This window comes from Crocodylus porosus, unplaced genomic scaffold, assembly GCF_001723895.1.
Source record: "Crocodylus porosus isolate Cpor-Errol unplaced genomic scaffold, CroPor_comp1, whole genome shotgun sequence".
Lineage (NCBI taxonomy): Eukaryota > Metazoa > Chordata > Crocodylia > Crocodylidae > Crocodylus > Crocodylus porosus.
This window is the reverse complement of record NW_017728924.1, coordinates 13369124-13388470: the sequence shown is the minus strand read 5'-3', so window position 1 is coordinate 13388470 and position 19347 is coordinate 13369124. Positions and strand designations below refer to the sequence as shown.

The 19347-nt window shown below is 42.0% G+C and overlaps 1 protein-coding gene across 2 annotated transcripts in view; it reads right to left on the bottom strand.

Annotated features, from left to right (window-relative positions):
• LOC109313687 (ubiquitin carboxyl-terminal hydrolase 12) overlaps nt 1-19347 on the bottom strand; it is a 52050-nt gene that overhangs the window by 16601 nt on the left and 16102 nt on the right. For both annotated transcript variants that reach the window (XM_019540363.1, XM_019540365.1), the window contains exon 2: nt 4857-4937. In XM_019540363.1, coding sequence (XP_019395908.1) covers nt 4857-4937 — 81 coding nt within the window. The remainder of the gene's footprint in view (nt 1-4856; nt 4938-19347) is intronic.

Genomic DNA, 19347 nt, shown 5'->3' with positions numbered 1-19347 from the left:
CACCGCGTCAGCCTGACATTGCCGATGGCGTGCTGCTCCCCCCCTCCCCCCTCATTTCATTGTGCCACTTCCGCGCCCCACCCCTCCCTCCCTCATTTGCATGCCAGCTCCTCCCCTCCCCCACACTGCAGGGTTTGTTCCTAGCTCTGTCTCTCCCTTCCTCATTTGCATATCAGCCCCGCCCTTCACCAGTCAGTCCCTGCCGGCTGCAGCAGGTTGCAGTGCAGTGGGCAGGCGGGTGCAGGGGGCATGGATGCTGGCCTGGAGGGAAGCTGCAGCCAGGCCTGCGTGAGATGCTGCTGCTGCTGCTGTGGCTGTCAGGGTGGGAAGCTGGTGCTGCTCAGGCCTCCCCGCATCCCCCTGCACCCACAGACATCGTGCTGGGGTGGTGAGTCGCAGGCCTCGGGGAGGGAGGGACCCCTGCCGCTTGGGCTCGTGCTGCCCTCGGAGAGAGAAAGTAGGGGTGTTCCTGCACATCCCGCACCCCCTGTAGAGTCCCCACACATCCCCCTGGCTGCTGAGCCCAGGTGCACAGGCGTGGGAGCATCCTCGAGGCCGCCTAGGTGGCAGGGAGGACATGGTGGGGTCAGGCAGCAACCCCTGACCCCTGAACCCAGACTGGACAGGCTGCGTGAACTCCCACTCTTGCCAGCCCACTGGGTGATAAAAAGTTCGTGATCCGGCCCCATATTCAAAAAGACTGGACACCCCTGGTCTAAAGACATTGGTAGACAAGGTTCTTTGCGTAAATCTTTTATTAGACCAACTCAAATGGTTCGAAAAATCCTTCTTAGCAGGAAGAGCACAGACCATCTGCAGATGCTTCCTCAGCCTGAAGAAAGGTGTTTGTGCCCGAAAACTTGCTAAGATTTTTTTCTAACTATTTGAGTTGATCTAATAAAAGATTTACTCAGAGAGCTTTGTCTTGCCTTCACTGGACACCAAAACCTCTTTTAATACTATTGTACAATATGTCACAGTACATGCATCCTTTTGCAGTGAAACACTGGCAGAAGTATTATGTGGAACTATCTAGAAAACAGCTGGTTTACATTTGCCTTATCTGAAGGCCATATGTCATTACAGAGAAAAGGACAGTAATGATGGTAAGCAATGTCTCAGATGTAAAAGATCCCAGATTGCCTAACAAGGAGAAATGTTTAACCCATGAAAATTGGATGCTTTTATACAGCTACATGAAAAAGCCGGTTTTTGTTGCTTTGGATTCTTATGTTTATGGTAGCACATGCCATTTATTTTACAATGGCTAGATTGTACAATACTGCTACTGCAAAGGAGCCAGCAGTGATTCCAGGTCTGCCATTCCCCAGCATCCTCCTGTAATAAGATGCTGCATCTCAAGAGCATTCTGAGGGAAATATTTTAACATACAAAATTAACATACAGATGATCTGAGTGTAGAATACTGATAATGGCATTAAGTGGTACTCTGAGAACATGGCTACCAGTGCTCACCAGAATTTTATATAATTACTGTAGCAGGGGATTGAACACTGATAGCCAACTTGCTGAGTAGGCAAATACAAAATCAGAGTTTAATTCATACAGCTCAAAAGGTTACAGCCTTATATACTTTATTCAAACTGAAGCTTATGCAAATAAAAAAAGGAAACAATGTTTAGAACTGCTGTTTACATGACCAAAACAAATGTGCAAGTCAGGCTAAGCCACATCTTTATTAACTGATACACAAGACTGAAAATACATCACATTAGCATAATTTGTGGAAGATACAACTGGCAAGAGTTGCCAGCACCAGTAAGAACAGAGAAATAGGACCTGGAGTAATTAAAAACACTGGCAGAGAAAAAAAACAAGACTCCTTTTAGCAGAACAGGTGAGTAATACTTTCAGAAGAAAAGAAAACTCAGATTAATTTAATGGAAAGTGGAAACCTAGAAATGAGCTTTGCTGAAGGGAGACATGATATAGTAGGCACTAAAGTTTGTGTTACAACAAGAAAGCAAATATGCAACTTGGATTTTGGACGGTTCACCCACAGGACTCACAAGAGAATGGAATAAATAGACCACTACCATGAGCATACTGCCTCAATTTGATGCACATTTCCAAGGCATGAAGGTGAAAGGAAGAGAAATTGTTCAACAAAGAGAAACAAGAATGATAGGAGATTGGGGAAAGAGTAAAAATATGCAGTGTAGTTAGGAGAGAAACACAAAAACACCTTATACAGGTCTGCAAACATTTAAAGGATATAAATATCCAGGACAGAAAGAATGAGTTGAACTGAGAGATCCAAAACCAAAAAGCACAATAAGGAAAAACTAACAAAGAAGCTTTGTATGAGCAGGATGTAAAGGGTTGTGTAACTGTAATAGTCTCCTAAGGAATACGATGAAACAATCAACTTAAAACCAAACCAAACCAAAACTGAACAAACCTACATGTTCCTACTTTTAAAAATACGCTCTGTTACTAGCAACTACTTAAGATGATTATTGGATATTAACATATATTTTTCCTCCAATCACTTATCTGCCTTTTGTTTGTAGTTTAATTATATTGCATCTAAAAACATGCTGGATACTTCATTAAAGCAAGACGTACATACCTCAAATATTATATTGAAGCCTCAAAGCCAAAAGTAAAACCAAACCAAGAATGAAATCTTGGCTCCACAGAAGTCACCGACAAAACACCTACTGACTTCAGCAGGGCCAGAATATCACCCCAGGGTCCAAGACCCACAGCTACCGACTTTGTACTTATCTGTATTACAGACTAGCACTCTCCAAAACCAACATTTATATATTACAAATTAGCTGGGTTTCTACTGTTTGGCCAGGTTGACAGCTACCAGCACTCTGTATCCAAATTTCAATGTTTCTTCTTTCACTATAGAAAAATGTTTTTACAAAGTGACAGCACAGAGAGTTTTTTAAAATGTAGGCAAATGTGATGGGAGAACTCAGGCTAGTAAATAGCTTGAAATTATTTTAACTATTAAAAAAAGAAAAAAAGAAACAATCCTCCCCCCCCAAAAAAACCACACAACTCTTTCACTGAAACAAAATTTGTAAAGATATTTAGCTCTCACCTTCTTGAAATTTAATTCAGTTTAAAGTACTTTTACATTTCCCACCATCAAAGGGTTCTCATAGGCTGCATTTTCAAGACAAAAGTTTTTAAAATTGAAAATGTTATGTTTTAGAAAGGGGGCTAAAACTGATCTGTATGTATCTCTTTGCTGATCTGGCTGATTTCAAAGTATATTGTGAGGGCTGGAAATAGACTGGGAGGAAGAAAATTAGGGTACTGGCAATGGAGTTGGATGGAAAAGTGAGAGCCCAAAGAATTTATGACAGGAAATTAAGTATAGTAATATTGGCCATCTGTGTCCTTGTGAACAGAGAGTGAGTGTGTGTGTGTGTGTGTGTGTGTGTGTGTGTGTGTGTGTGTGTGTGTGTGTGTGTGTGTGTGTGTGTGTGTGTGTGTGTGTGTGTGTGAAACCATTATTTTTGTTGTTATTTTTAGAATGCTATTTTTTCTTCAAACTATCCATAGCTTTGCTATTTATGTTGTAATTGAACATGCCTTCCATTTTTCCCATTACGACACAAATCTCGGCAGGCTTGGGACAGCAGTTAATATGACACGTAAGGAAGATGAGTCAGTGTGTTTAGACTGTTTAGTTTCTGAGAACATGATCTTCTAGAGATGAAATGAAAATCAATTAAATCAAACTTGGTTGTAGACATGGAGCCCTATACAAACTGTATTTTAATAGGTCCATTAACTGTATTCAAAAATACTTTCAGTTTGTTCTTCAGTTTTGATGTGAAATACCCATTAGTGGCAGAAGGGGTACTTCTGCCTTAAAAATGAATTACACCTAGTGATCATTATATGTGTTTTCATTTCCTATGTCCTGTCATTAATAAAAGGATGCTACAGATCAGGTACAATACTTGCTTTCTCAATCTGAAAGCACTAGTCTGACGTCCTAAGCCAGGGGCTGGCAACCTTTCAAGCCACGGACTGGAGCAACCAGGATGCAGTCCAGCACAGATCAGGTGGCTTTGCTGGCACGTCAGCAGCAAGTAGGGTTTGCCTGCACCCACATCACAGCCAGGCAGCTGGGACCTGCACCAGTGCCATCACCACTTTTCCCAGACCCCCTGTTCCTTGGCTGAGGAGTGACTGCAGCTTCCAGCCAGTGGGAAGATGCATCCAGGCCAGGCAGCTGTCTACACTGCTGCCACCCTTCCCTCCTCCCCAGCTGTAGCCCAGGCACAGCCAGCCTCAGCTCAGTTCCCCACTGGCTGGAAACTGCACCCATGTTGCAGACAGAGAAATGGCAGCAGTGCAGTCACAGCCTCTCGTTACCCAGCCCCAGACTAGGCAGAGCCAGAGGACTCTGCTGGCCAGATCCAGTGGCCTGTGAGCTGTGTGTCACCAACCCCTGTCCTAAACAACAGGACTATTATAATGTTGCATTTGCTTCAGAATTCTTAATTTAGTGGCTATATTGTAAGTTAGGCAATTTTTAATGTCCAAGATAGATCTTAAATCACATTTAATACATAATTTAATGGACCTTTTCCAGTTCTGATTACTATGATCCTATATTTAAAACATGCTCAAGTCTGAGTCCTTCTCTTAGACTTTTTACTCAAAATACAGCAAAATAAGAACTTAAAATAAATATTTTAATAATGAAAATATAAAATGTTGCAAGCAGATTACAGATATGTTTAAGTAGATTCTCACTTTGTGCCAAACCTACCCACAGATAAGGTTCTCAAAGAAAATCCAGTCATTTTCTGAAGGACCAAAACAGAAAATAGTGCACAAAAAAGTAAAAAGTCACTCACGTTTACCAAGCCAAAATAATGTTCATTCACAGGAAACTGTTCCGGACCAATCTCTTTCTCCAAAGCAGAGGCATTGGCGCCCTAGGAAGAAAAAACTTACGTGACGACAAGAGAAAAATATCTTAAAAAAAACCTACAAAGAAAGTGGGAACATGACTATTCATATTCATTCTACAATTTTATAGTCTGCATAAGACAGTCATAATATTTAATAATGGTAGATGCAGAGCACTTTTTAAAAAAAATAAAAGAGTTCTTCAGCCTGGAGATTGGATTTCAACCTTCAGTGATACCATAGAGAGATAGTTGTTTTACTACATAGTATTTTAAATTAAGTAAGAGCTAGCCATTAATCTAGTACCATTATTTATCTAATTAGCAAGTCCCCATTTATCAAAAATTCATTTCACTGTTTCTTTACCAGGTTCAAAGGAGAATAGGAAAGTAACTGAGTATGTGCTTTTACAGACAAATAAATTGAACTATATTACCACCTGCTAGAATGTCAAAAATTGAACTGTGACAAATTTGAACAGTACAGAGAACTTGGTAGACTCCTGAATACTAATTCAAACACTGATTTAGTGCACAGTGATGTGTGGTAGGAGGAATGAAAATCAGTAACAACAAACATTTTGGTTCAGATAGGAGTTGTTGGAAATAATGTAATATTAATACATAAAACCCAGACATCTATGATGTGGCAGCCAACTCCAGTAGGGTAAGTTACCAGGACTACTGCTCTGATGCACAAAAACAAATAATAGTTCATAAATAAGGGAAGAATTGAAAAAGCAAACAGGAAAGTGTTATTCCTTTAGCAACTTTTTAAAATGCTCATTTTGAGCATTTCCAAGTTATTGCATGATTTGTTGTAGCATTAAACTCATGAGAGCTCTCTGTACAAGTTACCATTTTAAAATGCAACAGCTGTAGCTGACATGGAAAAAATTATTTGAGAAATCTGAAAGTTTCAACAGTATTACCAAACAGTGTATCCATGTGAATAAGTATACAACAGTACCTATATGGCACTTTATGTGGGTTTAGGGCCTAAGACACTATTAGCAGTTAGTTGTCCAACTCCCAACAGAGCAATGTAGTACAACGTTCTATTTTTAATTCATCTTGTTTCCGGTTAAAGACTCAATTTTATAAACACAGCCCAATGTTGCACTAAAAGATACATTTTGCATGAGATGAAGTCTACACATACTAGTCAAACTAAGGGATTTTGATATTTATTTGGGGGGGGAAGGGGGAAGTATACTCCAGAACTGGGGTGCCTTAAGATTTTTGGGGAATCTCAAAGAACTGAGAGATGCTATGGGATGCCACACATTAGCACTATTAGGCTTATACGCATAATTCATAAGATAAACAGATTTCAAATAGAAACCATTGTTGTAGTCTTTCTGAATTCTTAAAAAATAAAAGTGTTTTTCTTTTGTAAATTACAAAAACTAAGGGTAAAAACTAAGAGTGGGTATTTGCTGAGGGGTGCCTCAAGTATATCCAGGGATGTCTTGAGTCTAAAAAGGTTGAGAACCACTGAATTAAGGGGATCTCAGACTAACCAATGTCGCCTAAGAATGTCATTTAAATTTAGTGACGCATGGGCTAGAAAAACAAACAAGGAACCCAAAATAAATTAGCTTGTAGATGCATTAAAAACAGACTTGAGGACAGGAAGACATCTAGGCAAAAAAGGATGCCAAGAGAGAAAACAGTTCTTTAAGTAAAGGAGTAGGCCTTGCAGGAAAGGGAAGTGTGTCTGACATTTGCCAGAAGTCAAATTACAAAAAATATGAATTCCCAGAGTATATTATCCATGAAAACATATGTAAAGCACTGATAGTCTAAAACTGCTCCTGTCAGTTGCCAAGGACCCATTTCAAGTCTTGTGTGAACAGCCTATTTATAGCTTTAGCATTTTTAAGGCATCTGAATCACTAAAAAAAAAGTATTTTACCCATCTCTTTTTAAAATATAAAGACACTTCCAACAGGCCTTGAGGACTCATAAAAGTCTCTTTACATCTTTTCACTGCTGCACCAGTTCAAAAAAATTAATTAAAACTTTTGGCTTTCTACACAATATTTTAACAGCTGCACAACTGACTAATCACATACAAGAAATCAGGAACTGTAAAAGTTGATGTTTCCACACAAATACCTATTTGGTCAGTTTTGCTCATGGTTTTCTTGAAAATGCATGACATAGGGCAAACTGTAAGCAAGACAGGTGGGCAGAGAAAAAAAAATAGGGTTGTACATCTTTTGCACCTGTATGTTATATGACAGAGGCTTGCCCTTATCCAAGCTTATATTTTCTGCTTACGTTTATATGTTAATTGTTATTTTTCCTGGCAAGTAGTATAGGCAATTGGAAAATGGGCAAGATTAAAACAAACAGACTAGGTCAGAAAAACATTACTGGTAGAAGTTACTATTATCTGGACTGCTTAAAACAGCCTTTGGTTGTGTTAACTTACTCCTCATATAAGGGAAAGAAAGTTTATACACATTACGTCCCTACAGGCATGATACAAATCCTCCAGTAAAACCACAAAGAGTAGACTTGCACTTCTTATTATTCCCAAGTTAAAATAATGCCCCACACATCTCCTTAGGCCTTACTGATATATCAAAAAGCAGCAAACACACTACACAACCCATTGCTTTCAGTGGAAGCTCACCTGTCAAGGTGACCTGGGAAGAATTTTTTCATTTGATTGGGTTCTGTACCATCTAGAGAGAAACCTGAAGTGGTTTCCTGTTTGCTCTCACTCAGAAATTCTGAAATGTCAGAGACATTATATCTGCTCTTTCTTCCTGGCTTTGCTCTGCAACCTCTGAGGAAATCATAAAGATAGACAGCTCTTAATATTCAATTCATGGATGAAGAGTACTAAGACTTTATCCAACATGACAGACTTTTTAAAGAGCTTCTCTAACTTCAACAAAATATTGTTTTAGTCAAGTTTAAAATTAAATCTGACTATAAATAGCCAGTTGTTCAGTTGCAACACTTGCTCTGGTCACCATTTCACTGATTCTTCAATTGCTGAAGACTTCCAGTCTAGAGATGATCCTAAAATACCAAAAAAGCATTTTCCCCACTTCACAACTGTCTCTCACTATATATTTGTTGTAATTTTCTCCATACTCCAATGCCTTGTTACTGTGTCCTCATTCTCTGCTTCAAGTTTTTTCTCATGACATCTTGCATGTCTCTAGCCTCTCTTCTCCATCTGTTGGTTCCTTCTCCCCTATATCTTTCACTGGACCATCTACCTGTCTCTTGTACAGCCATATCTTCATGTCATGTCATGTCATTTGGAGTATGAGTGCCTAGTAACTTAAGTTCACTGTTGTTCAGCATTGCAAAGTTCTCCCCATCTCTTTCCCTCCAGCTTGTAATGTTTTGGGATGAATGAGTAGATAACATAAACATTTTTATTATCAATCACTAGTATAAATGAAAGGCAAGAAGATTTTGTAGTTGGGCTGATGCAGCTTGTTATAAAAAATAGAAAGCATACTAGAAAAGGCCCTAATTTAACTGGAGGAATAGAAGCTCTGTAGTCAGATCTTGTTCTCTGCACTCAATGACCTAGGGAACGACCTAGATAAAAAGACAGAAAGGAATCATGAGACCCGAGCAGCAGATGATCTTCCGTAATTTAGCTGATAAATAGCTAAGAAAGCTAAGCATTGAGAGATTTATAAGTGATTCTCCCTGCTCATGTGTGTGGCCAACAGAGAGAAGATCTTTAGCCTGTGTTCCTGTCATTGAAACAGAGAAAATTAAATAAGGTATTGCTGAGCAAATGTGTCAAAGCCCAGCATTTTGTTCCAAAAACTAATCTGCAACAGTCATGAGTGAAACAGGGTTGTACAAGATGCCAAGATGTTTACACTAAACATTTCAGCATGTTAGGATATATAACTATGCACAGTAAACAAGCAGGTGCAAGAAAACCGTGTTATTAAAACACATTGCTTCCGAAAGATCAAGATGATAGTAACAGTCTGCCCCCATGACATTAGGCTTTGAGTGCAGAGATTGTTGCCATTACTTCAAAGTTTGCAAATTAATTCTATTGTCAAATGACATTTCAGATTGCTTAAAAATAGCCCAATTGCTCCTGCTCATATTGTTTGTGGCGTAATTAACCTAAATTAGTGTAACAATGTTATAAATTTGAATAAATGCTCTTTAACATGAGTGGATAACAAATTGAAATGCCACATATTGCTGCCATCATCCCACTATATTAATCAGCTTTAAAAAATTGATCTGATCTGAAGGAGCAGAGATACTCATGTTCAGTGTCAGTTAAAGGAGTAGGCAGAGATTCCCCTCTCCCCCACACACTAGAAAAACTAAAGGTATCCAGAAATTTAAAACTGTACCATGAAATGTTAAGCAAGAACATAACAAAAAAAAAAGTAAAATAAGATCAAGTGTAATTAAAGAGACAGGACAAGGATATGTACTGGCAAAAGCTAGAATATTTCTAAAAATCAGGCAATGGAAAAACAATACCAATGCAAAGGGAGAACTAACAAAACATACTCTACTTGTTCAGACCATCTTGCAAACAATGTTATACCCCTACATTGTCAGCTCCTATATATTTGTTTAAGATCAGCTCTTAACTAATGCTATTTGGTATGGCAGCTGTAAGCCTGATGAATCACATCACCTGGCACAGTAAGATTCCAAATACCGGACATCCGATACATCAAGTTTTGTGGTATATACGATTTATATTTTTAAAAATCTCTGATGTGGAACAGATTTTAAAAGCTCATTTAAAATGAGAGGCAAGAATTCTTGTGGGTACTGTTACTGGACCAACCGTATGGCTGGAACAGACATGGTTGTCTATCCCAACTGTACAGTTGGTTTACGTCAATCGTTTCAGTGAAATGATTTGAGTCTGCCATATGGATTTGACTTGAGGGACAGGCCTATGGCAGTGAGATACAACAGAGGAAGGAATAGGAGTGGATAGTGCTAAGTGAAGATCAAGCTTGATAGCTGCAGATTTTTTCACCAAAAAAGGAGAATTATTGCTCAGTGCCCTGTAAGTGGGATGCCTTTCCGCAAGGCACGTACATTCCTGGAAGATGTGCTCCCCAAATGGCGATGTACTTATACTAGCTAGCAGCTTTATACTTTCACAACATTCACTACACATTTATTCAACCATTTCTGACCATTCAGTGGCACCAATACCCATTTTGATAAATCACAGAATTTCACCAAATTTTATTTTTACATAAGAGGAAACTAGAGGTGCACCGATATATCAGTTGCCTATCAAACCGACACTGGTAAATGAGGAAATGACATTATTGACTACTAGCCTTTTTTGGCCATTGTAGTTGAAATGTTTACTAATAATTATGCCTTCTGGCCAGAGCCCAGGACACCTGGGTTCCCTCTTCCCTATGGGGACAGGGCTCCCAGATGCCTGGGTTCCCTTTTCAGGTGGGCAGCATTTCTAGCCTGCAAGGGGTCCTGCTTGGGGCTGCTGGGAGTAAGACACAGGGGGCTCCATGTGCATGTGTGACGCCACATGCATGCATGTGGCCAGGAATACAGTTGAGCACCGTGGAGAGCAGCTCCTTGCAGGTAAGTCTGAGGAGGAGAAGGGGCATGGGGAAGGGAAGGGGCAGGGGGTGGTGGGACAGATCGACACCCCCACAGCAAGGGAAGGAGTGGGGCAAGGTCTGGGGACACCACCCAGCCAGGGTGTGCGTGGGACTCAGGGCTGCGGTGAGGGGCAGGATGAAGTCATGGGCAGCTCATCCAAGAGATGTGGGGAGGGGGTGGCTCCCAACCACTGTGCACTAGGCCTGTGCGAAGTGGAAAGTATTTGCTTCAGATTCAGCGATTTGGAAGGACAGTGATTCGATTTGGTGATTCGAATCACTGTCCCAATTTGATTCTGATGAATCTAAAGATATTTGGCACCAAATCTTATTTGGCCATAGACTATACAGGCAGGCAGTGTCGGTGGGAGCAGCCGGACGAACCTCAGCTTGAGCCAGCAGTCTCAGAAAAAAAGGTAGCTTCTTCAACTCCTCCACTGCCAGGGTGAGGCAGGCAGTGCTGGCAGCCCCAGGAGAAGCCTCAGGGACTGGGAAGAACAATCAGGGAGCTGGGGGATTGAACTGGGAGAAGCCCCTGTTCGTTTCCTCCAGGTCCCAATCACTCCCCCTCAGCCTGCATGGCTTCTCCCGGGGCTGCCAGCACTGCCTGCCTTGCCCTGGCAGGGGGGGAAGGAGGGCAGCTGAATGAGCAGCCAAACAAGCTGCAGCTTCTCCTGGGGCTGCTGGCTCAAGCTGGGGCTTGTCTGGCTGCTCCCTCAACTGCTCTGCCGGCACTGGCTAGTGCCTGCATGTGTAGTCTATGGCTGAATCTCCAAATTGATTCGGAGGCTTCTGATTCAACTCAGAAAGATTAAGGGGTCTCCTAATTCGATTCAGATTCAGAGATTCAGCCACTGATTCGGCCCAAATCTCCTCCAAATCTAATCAGCTACCGTAGCTTTGCTCAACCCTACTGTGCAAATACCCCGGGGGATGCATGGGATGGGGAGTATGCTCCCCCCCAGATTTGTGCACAGGACAAATGCGGGCTGCTCACTGTGGGCTCGGGGCTATCTGCTCTGCTGCCTTTGCCTCAGGAGCCCCACACTGGCCATGCATCTCCTGCCCACCTAGCAGCAGTGGGGGCAGCAAGTTGTTCCCCCCCCACTGCTGGGCGGGCAGGGGGCATGCAGCTGGCTTGGGGCTCCCAGGGCAAAGGGAGCAGAGCTGAGAGCCCTGAGCCCACAGAGAGCAGCTCGCATCCTCCCTCGCCCCACCTGGGTCTGCTCTGTTTAAATGCATCTCCATACTTAAAAATGGTGGCAGCAGTGCTTGAACTAAAACTCATTCAATGAGCTTTAGTTCAAGCACACCTGCTGCTGCGACATTGACTAATGTGACAGAAGGCTGCTGAAGCACAGCAAAAAAACCCTCCAAAACATTTATGTTTGGTTTGTACGGCGGTTATCAGATTGGCATTGGACAATATGGTTGGTTAATAATCAGATATCGGTATTGGCCAAGAAAATCTTTAATTGGTGCATCCCTATAGCAAACTATGAAAAGAAATAATGTAAACGCTTGCTAACCAAGAAAACAGGGAACCCTTAAGTATTTAAATATGATAGGCTTAAAACAAGCAGCTTTTATGAGGAGTACCCTTGCTTTTATGAGATTGATGGCTTACTACAGGACCGTAATATAGGTCTTTGCACGTAATCACAGTCTCCATTTTAATATGGACTGCAATTCGAATGTGTGTAACAGTGCTCACAAAGAAGGATATTTGCTAAGAATAAAGATATTGCTCAACAGGGTATTTCATTATTTTTCTACATTGTCTCCATGTCTTCCATTGTGAAATTTGGAGATTTTCTTTCTTTTCTAATAACATAAATTCCCAAGACAGATTCATTCCACATTGTGACAACTGTGGAATTTTACTGCAATGTTAAATGAGTCAGAGTTTGCACAGTGTTTTTTTAAAGCATACAGACAACTGTAAGCATTCAATAAAATCAATAACTGACAGCAGCCAGAAGCACTGCAGCAGTGCAACCACAGCATACTTCCCTTGGCCATATCTGACCCCCAGGGAATTAGCTGCAAGTATTAACTAAGTGCTGGAAAATACCTAAGTACATTAGAGAGTGTTAAGACAACATGGGAAACATCTTGATTTAATGTTACTTCTTTCTAAAACATTTGTGTGGTTAGTACCATGGGATTACTGTTGATCACAGTTTCAGCTGATCATGGCATTAAGACAGAATACAGAACTCAGTTCCATATTCGAGAGAGAAATGAGTGGACTGTTTTGGGTTGGGTTTTTTTAAAATTTTACACAGTAAAGAAAAAAGTGCTCTCAAGTGATCTTCTCTCTTTTTTAAACTGTTCATTAAATTAACCCAATTTACCAAATAAACAGATTTGACATCTAAGGACACATCTAATCCCTTAAAACAAGGGTGGGCAAAATATGGCCTGAGGGTCTTTGTCTGGCCTGCAGCGGGGCCCTTGGTACCACCTGGCCCAGGCACCATCCAGCCATAGTGCATCCTGCCACCCCCTGGGCATGCGGTGGGGCTGGGGGGCTCTGCAGCGAGAATGCCTTTCTAGGCAGCCCAGGCAGTGGTGGCTCCTTCTGGCTGCCGCCACCCCTGGCCCCAGCCCCATGGTACCAGTGGGGACCCCTGTGCATAGGTCCGCCCTGCCCCAAGCCTACTCTGGACTCACCTGAGCTGAGCAGCAGTGGCAGCCAGGCAGATACTGTTACTCAGCATGGGGGAAAAGCAGCCCTTCACCTTTGTCGCTGCCGAGCCCTTAGTGCTGCAGCCGCCCGGAGCCCATGCCAGGCTGCCCTGCATCTCCGCCACCATCACTGCTGCCTCTGGGCTGCTCAGTGGGACAGTGGTGACAGTGCAGAACAGCCAGAGGGCAACCCTGCATGGGCTCTGGGTGGCTGCAGCAGGAAGAGCCCAACAGGGGCGAGGGGGAGGGGGCACTTTTCCCCAACAATGAGCAACAGTTTCTACCCAGCTGTCACTGTTGCTCAGCACAGGTGAGTCTGAGGCAGGTGCAGGATGGACCAGGTTGGGACTATGAGTGCAGATCCCCACCAGTACTGCAGGGCCGGGACCAGCAGTGGCAGTTGGAAGGAGCCACTGCTGCCTGGGCTGCCTAGGAAAGGCAGTCCAGCCGCAGAGACATCCCAGCCCCGCTTTGTGCCCATGGGGAGGCAGGACACGCCACAGGCAGTCAGTGCAGAACAGGAGCGCAGCAGGCTGGGGTCAGGACTGTGCGCACAGATGGTCCAACTGATCCACTCCTGCCAGGGTCGGTCCAGAGTGGACATGGGGCAGGGCTGAGACTGCACTGTTGGCAGTGGTGGGGAGGCGCCACAGGGTGTGCAGGCTCTGGGCTTTTGAGGGGTGGGTGCTGACCAGCTCAGGGGGATGCACACAGAGAGCTCCCATGCAGACCCCACCATACCCACAAACCCTCCCCCACAAACTTCACAACCACAACCTCCCCCACACAATCACACACCCCACAAAACCACACCCACTCACACCCTCCTTCCGAAACACATATCCATGTACCTCTGGGGGGGAAGTTCTACTCACAACTATGAGCATACACCTCACACACACACACGCACCTCCCCCACACATCCAGCCTCCCTCCCCCCCGCACACACCCTACAAACACCATTCCCACCCACACATTCCCACCAACCACTCCCACAAACCCCACAAACCCACCCACCCCCACACACTGCCCCCAACAAATCCTATATCCATTTACACCTCCCCCACCACACTCCCCGCAATATATAAGAGTAAGACGTCATTTTGAGGTATTATGCAATCACCTCTATATACGCAACACAAATACACATAAATCAGGACAAAATATTTTTTTAAACAAAAAATTAAAATATGTTATTGTCAATGTTTGATTTTTAGTATATAATTTGCTTTTTTCCTACTTCCAAGACAGCAAATCCTCTTCCCAAAAGGAGTACTTCTGGAGGCAAGGGGAGGGACTTCTGGTCCCGAGATAATGACTGTGGGCAGGGCGCCTGTCAAGGGGTGGGGCTACTCTTGCAGTCCTTGACAGCTCACCAAAACTCATTACGCAGCCCTCCAGCTGAAATAATTGCTTGCCCCTGCTCTAAAATATGCAAAAAGATAGATATTTTTCTCCCATCAACAGCACTCCCAGGTGATTTTCTTGGTCTTACACTGAACAATATGCTAACATTGCATAACCTTGTTTTTACGGCTGTAATGATTCAACAATTTACAGATCAGTTTGTGTTACTGTAATGATAATTTTTATTTCATTTAATCACTGGCCTAGTTACTTTTATGTCCCATATTCTCTTTGCTCTCATTTGGGAAGCCTCAGATGGCAGGGCATTGTTCTTCATTTATCATTAATCAACTCAACCAACATTAAAGGAAAATATTAGCTAGACTAAAGGTACAATTATTCTCTTAGCTGATTAGTGAAGCTGGCAAGCAGAATATTCTACATTATTTCTCCCCCACACTCACTGACATTAAATGGTAGATCCACACATGGCCCAAATACAATGTATGGGTCTAACAGGAGTGAAGAACAGAGTATTTTTTGGCAATTTTTTGTTTGCTTGTTTAAAAAGTGCCATTTCATATTCAATCTTTATCCCTCCTCCCAAGTTTGGAGCAAAAAACAACTCCCCCCGCAAAAAAACCAAACCCCAACAACTCACAAACATTTCCATGATCCTTGCTTACAGACTATCCTTAGATGAGGTTAGAAATCTTAGCAGTACTTTAAAATATTTTTAGCATCTTGTGTTATTGATTTTTCATCAAGCTCTACTTATCAACAAAGATGATATAATCCTAACAGGAAAAGGACCTTTATCAGTAACATGGAGAAAACACAAACCTGATTTTAGTTGTACAGAACGCAGTTCTACCTATGAGGAGAAAGAAAAGAACTGAAACCAAGTATGTTATGGGTCCTTTCCAAAAAAAATACCCACACGTCCTTTCTTTCCTATAATCTGCTGGTAAAACAATTTAAAACTCCATATTAAAACTAAGAACTTCAGAGATTTTCAGAACTAACGTAAGAACCTAAGACCCCTTCACTTAGCATATACTTTTAACAGCCTACCTCACTTTTGAAAATGGGACTTAAGGGTAAAAGTTTCAAAAGCATGTGTGCAATTGATAATGTTTGCTACATTTGTAATGTTTTAATTCATATTTACTCTATTATTGGTTTGAAGATCTCAGATTACTTTTAATAAACAGTTGGTTCAGTCTTCACATTTGATTAAAAACAACATGCCATCACTCAAACGTGCTTGTCTCACAATAGTTTTCTTGGAAGATACTGCTTTTGATGCATTTGCATTTTTCCTACCATGTACTAGTGTCTCTGAAGCTCTGTCTGCTCAAAATGAGATATGAGGGACCTAAAGTGTACTCGCGTCTTGCTGAGGGCCACAGGCTGTAACAGTTATGAATTTCTTGAGGAAAAATTCAGAGCATCCCAAACACTAAGAACCAAATTAACATTTAGAAGATTTATTCTCACCTTGAGATTTATGTAGCTCCTTAGCACTAACATGAATTAAATATAAACATGAGAAAACCCCCCACCATACTTAACAAAGGCATATTTCTGAGTAAAGTAAATCATTACACAACAAGATTTCAAAGCTGAAAGACTGTTTCTTCATGTATATTATCCCTTGGGAAAACTTCCTTGCTAAGGTTACAAGCTATATCCTCTTAATTGGAGTGAGATGTCACCTTCAATACCATCTTTCCCACCATCTCAAACTGTTTTATTTTGTTACATTTACATCATGCCTTTCATCACAAATAGCTTTTCAAAGAACACACATCAACTACTCATAGGAAAATCTTCCATACACTAGTGTAATACAAACATGAATTAGTTCTATTACACCTGATAATCAACAACTACTTAAATGCACACGGCAATACTCTGCAAAGGTCAAGGAAGAAAATGAACAACTTCGAATGCAATTGAAATAGCAGTGGGAATTTAGGCAGACAAAAACAGTTACTAATGACACCAGGGATAAGGAACTATCAGAAAGAAACATTAGTATTATAACCCACCTCTTTAAATGGGGCTTCAGACGAACAACAACATATTAATGTTATCTTACAATAACATGGAATGGCCACAATAAGAACTAGAACCTTATTTTGCTAAATAATGTGGAAACACATGGGAAGAAATGCTCTGAAGAGTTTATTACTGAGTCTATAAAACAGGCTGAGAACAGCCTAAAGATATACCTGTCTTCACACGGTGCAGGAAGAAAGATCAACACTGTTCAGACATGTAAAACTGTTTAAATGACTGCAGGAACTTCCTCTTATCCTCCCTATGATCCTGTGTCAGGTGTTTAACACTGGACAAACAAATCAGTAAACCCTGATAACATGAGAGACAAAACTGTAGTGATGGCGCAAGCACCCACTGTACTCTAGCCTGCAGAAATGAGGAACAAAATCTCTGCACAAGCAATTATAAAATTTCCCAAGTAGCAACATATTTTAAAACTGTTCTCACCATTATACTGCAGGACACAAAATGCTCTTAAGCAATACAGCGATTCAATTAATTGCTCAATTATATTCTTAAAAAAAAAAATCCAAAAAACCATGCATACACACATTTAATTCTCGCATTATGTTAAAAAAAAATCCACACACACGGGGCAGGCAAGCTTCTTTGGGTTGATGTGATCTCTTTTATCAGACCAACTGAGTAGTTGGGAAGAAGCTCTTTGCAGACTTTCAGGCACAAGCACCCTTCTTCAGGTACTGGGAGTCTTTGCTGTTCTGAGATCTCCAAGAAATGCAAGAAGCTAAAGGTGTGATAGGATTTCAGTAAGAATGTAAATAGGTGGAAATTAGGAATACAACGTGTAGAGAAGTAAAGGGGGGGGGGGGAAAACGAGGAGGAAATAATGCCAAAGGCAAGTAAGGGAGACTCTACTGTAGTTGAGTTCTCCAAGATAAAAGAGAGGCAGTCTGTGAAAACAGTAAATAGCCAGAAATTAGGAAGACCTAATAAAGGGTAGAAAAGGAGGGGAGGGAAGGAAGCTGCGGGAAGAAAAGTGTAAATGGTAAGGTCAGGCAGGTACCCAGTGAATCAGATATCAGGCAGGTTGTAATGTATTATAAATCCAATGTCTACATTGAGCATGAAATGACCCCAGCGGCTGAGGGGGCACAGCAGCGCTGGTAGAAGCCCGGTGGCAGTGAGTGGGGAGCTCCCACAGATGCCAGAACTGCCAGCAGTGCCTTTTTGCAGGGGGTTCACCGCCACGTGCTGGGGGTGCACATGCACCTGCATGCACCCCCCTACGCATTGCCCCTGATATTGAATCCGTGATTTTTTGTATCCAGTAGATTTATGAAGTTTATAGGTTTGTCTACGGAAGGTGTTTTGTAAATTCCTTTGAGGATTAGAAGTGAGGGATTGGACAGGGAGTGACTGACATGTGTGAAGTGTGCACCCACAGGTAATTGGATAAGTTTGTGCGTTCATTCTGGTGTGCAGTTGTTTTTTGGTTTCTTCCACATATTTTCTATCAGGGTATTTGGCACTGGTATAACTCCTACTGGAATACTGTGCCCAGTTATGGTGTCACAAATCAAAAAGTATGTTGAGAAATTGGAAAGAGATGAGAAAAGAGCCATACAGTTGACATAGATTGGAAAACAAACCCAGTGCCAAAAGACTCAATCCATTTAGCTTAATAAAAGCAAAGCTTAGGGGTGGAATTTAATAAGTCTAAGTACCTGTACAGGGAACAGAGATTTCAAAGCAACAGATAAAGGTGTATCAAGCACTGACAGCTAGACAAATACTGACCGGAAAAAAATAAGTTCTTGTTTAATAATGTGGATAATTAGCCCTTGGAACAACTTGGACCAGGCACTGTGGTTCTTGATATCACAGGAAATTTTCAAACCAAGACTAGATTTTTTCCCCTAAAAAGATACATTCTAGTAATCAAAACAGGAATTCAGGGAAGTCTTGTGGTGCATTGTTAACAATGGAGTCACAAGACAGAACTTCCAGTCCCATTTTATAGTTTATAAAGACATTACTTTGTCTTTGCACTAGATTTGTACAAGATACACATTTGTACACAGGCTGTATTCCAAAGCAGCTGAGTTTTAAAAACCTCCACAGATGGAGAGTGCACAAACTCTCTGGTTAACCTGTTCCAGCGCTTTTCTACCCGCCATGTAAGAAAGTTTTTCCTTATACTGCATCTAACCTAAACTTCCCTTGCTGCAACCTGAGACAGTTGTGTCTTGTTCTGTCATCTGCCACTGCTGAGAACAGTCCAGCTCTGCCCTATTTGAACCTCCCTTCAGGTACTTGAAGGCTGGTATTAAATCCCCTCTCAGTCTTCTCTTGTCCAGACTAAATAAGTACAGTTCTCTCAAAGTCATGTGCCCCAGCCCCTGAACCATTTTCACTACTGAAATTTTAATATTTGACATTAATAAATTCTAGCAAATTACACACCTTATTTGGCTTCAAGAAATAACAACCATCTGTTCTGATAGATACCTTGTGTGTTCTTTTCCTAACAGCGCCAGTATCTTAGAACTGCTACAAAGGCCACTGAGGTCCATGGAAATATCCCAATCAGGGGTTGTCAACCGGGGGTACACATACCCCCAGAAGTACTTGGGAGAGCCCTAGGGGGTATGTGCAGGCAGGCGGGGACAGAACACCACCTCCCAGGAGCAGGGCTGGGGGAGTGGGCAAGGACAGCCCATTTCCCTCTCTGGGCCACACAGGAGCTGGCCAACCAGCTG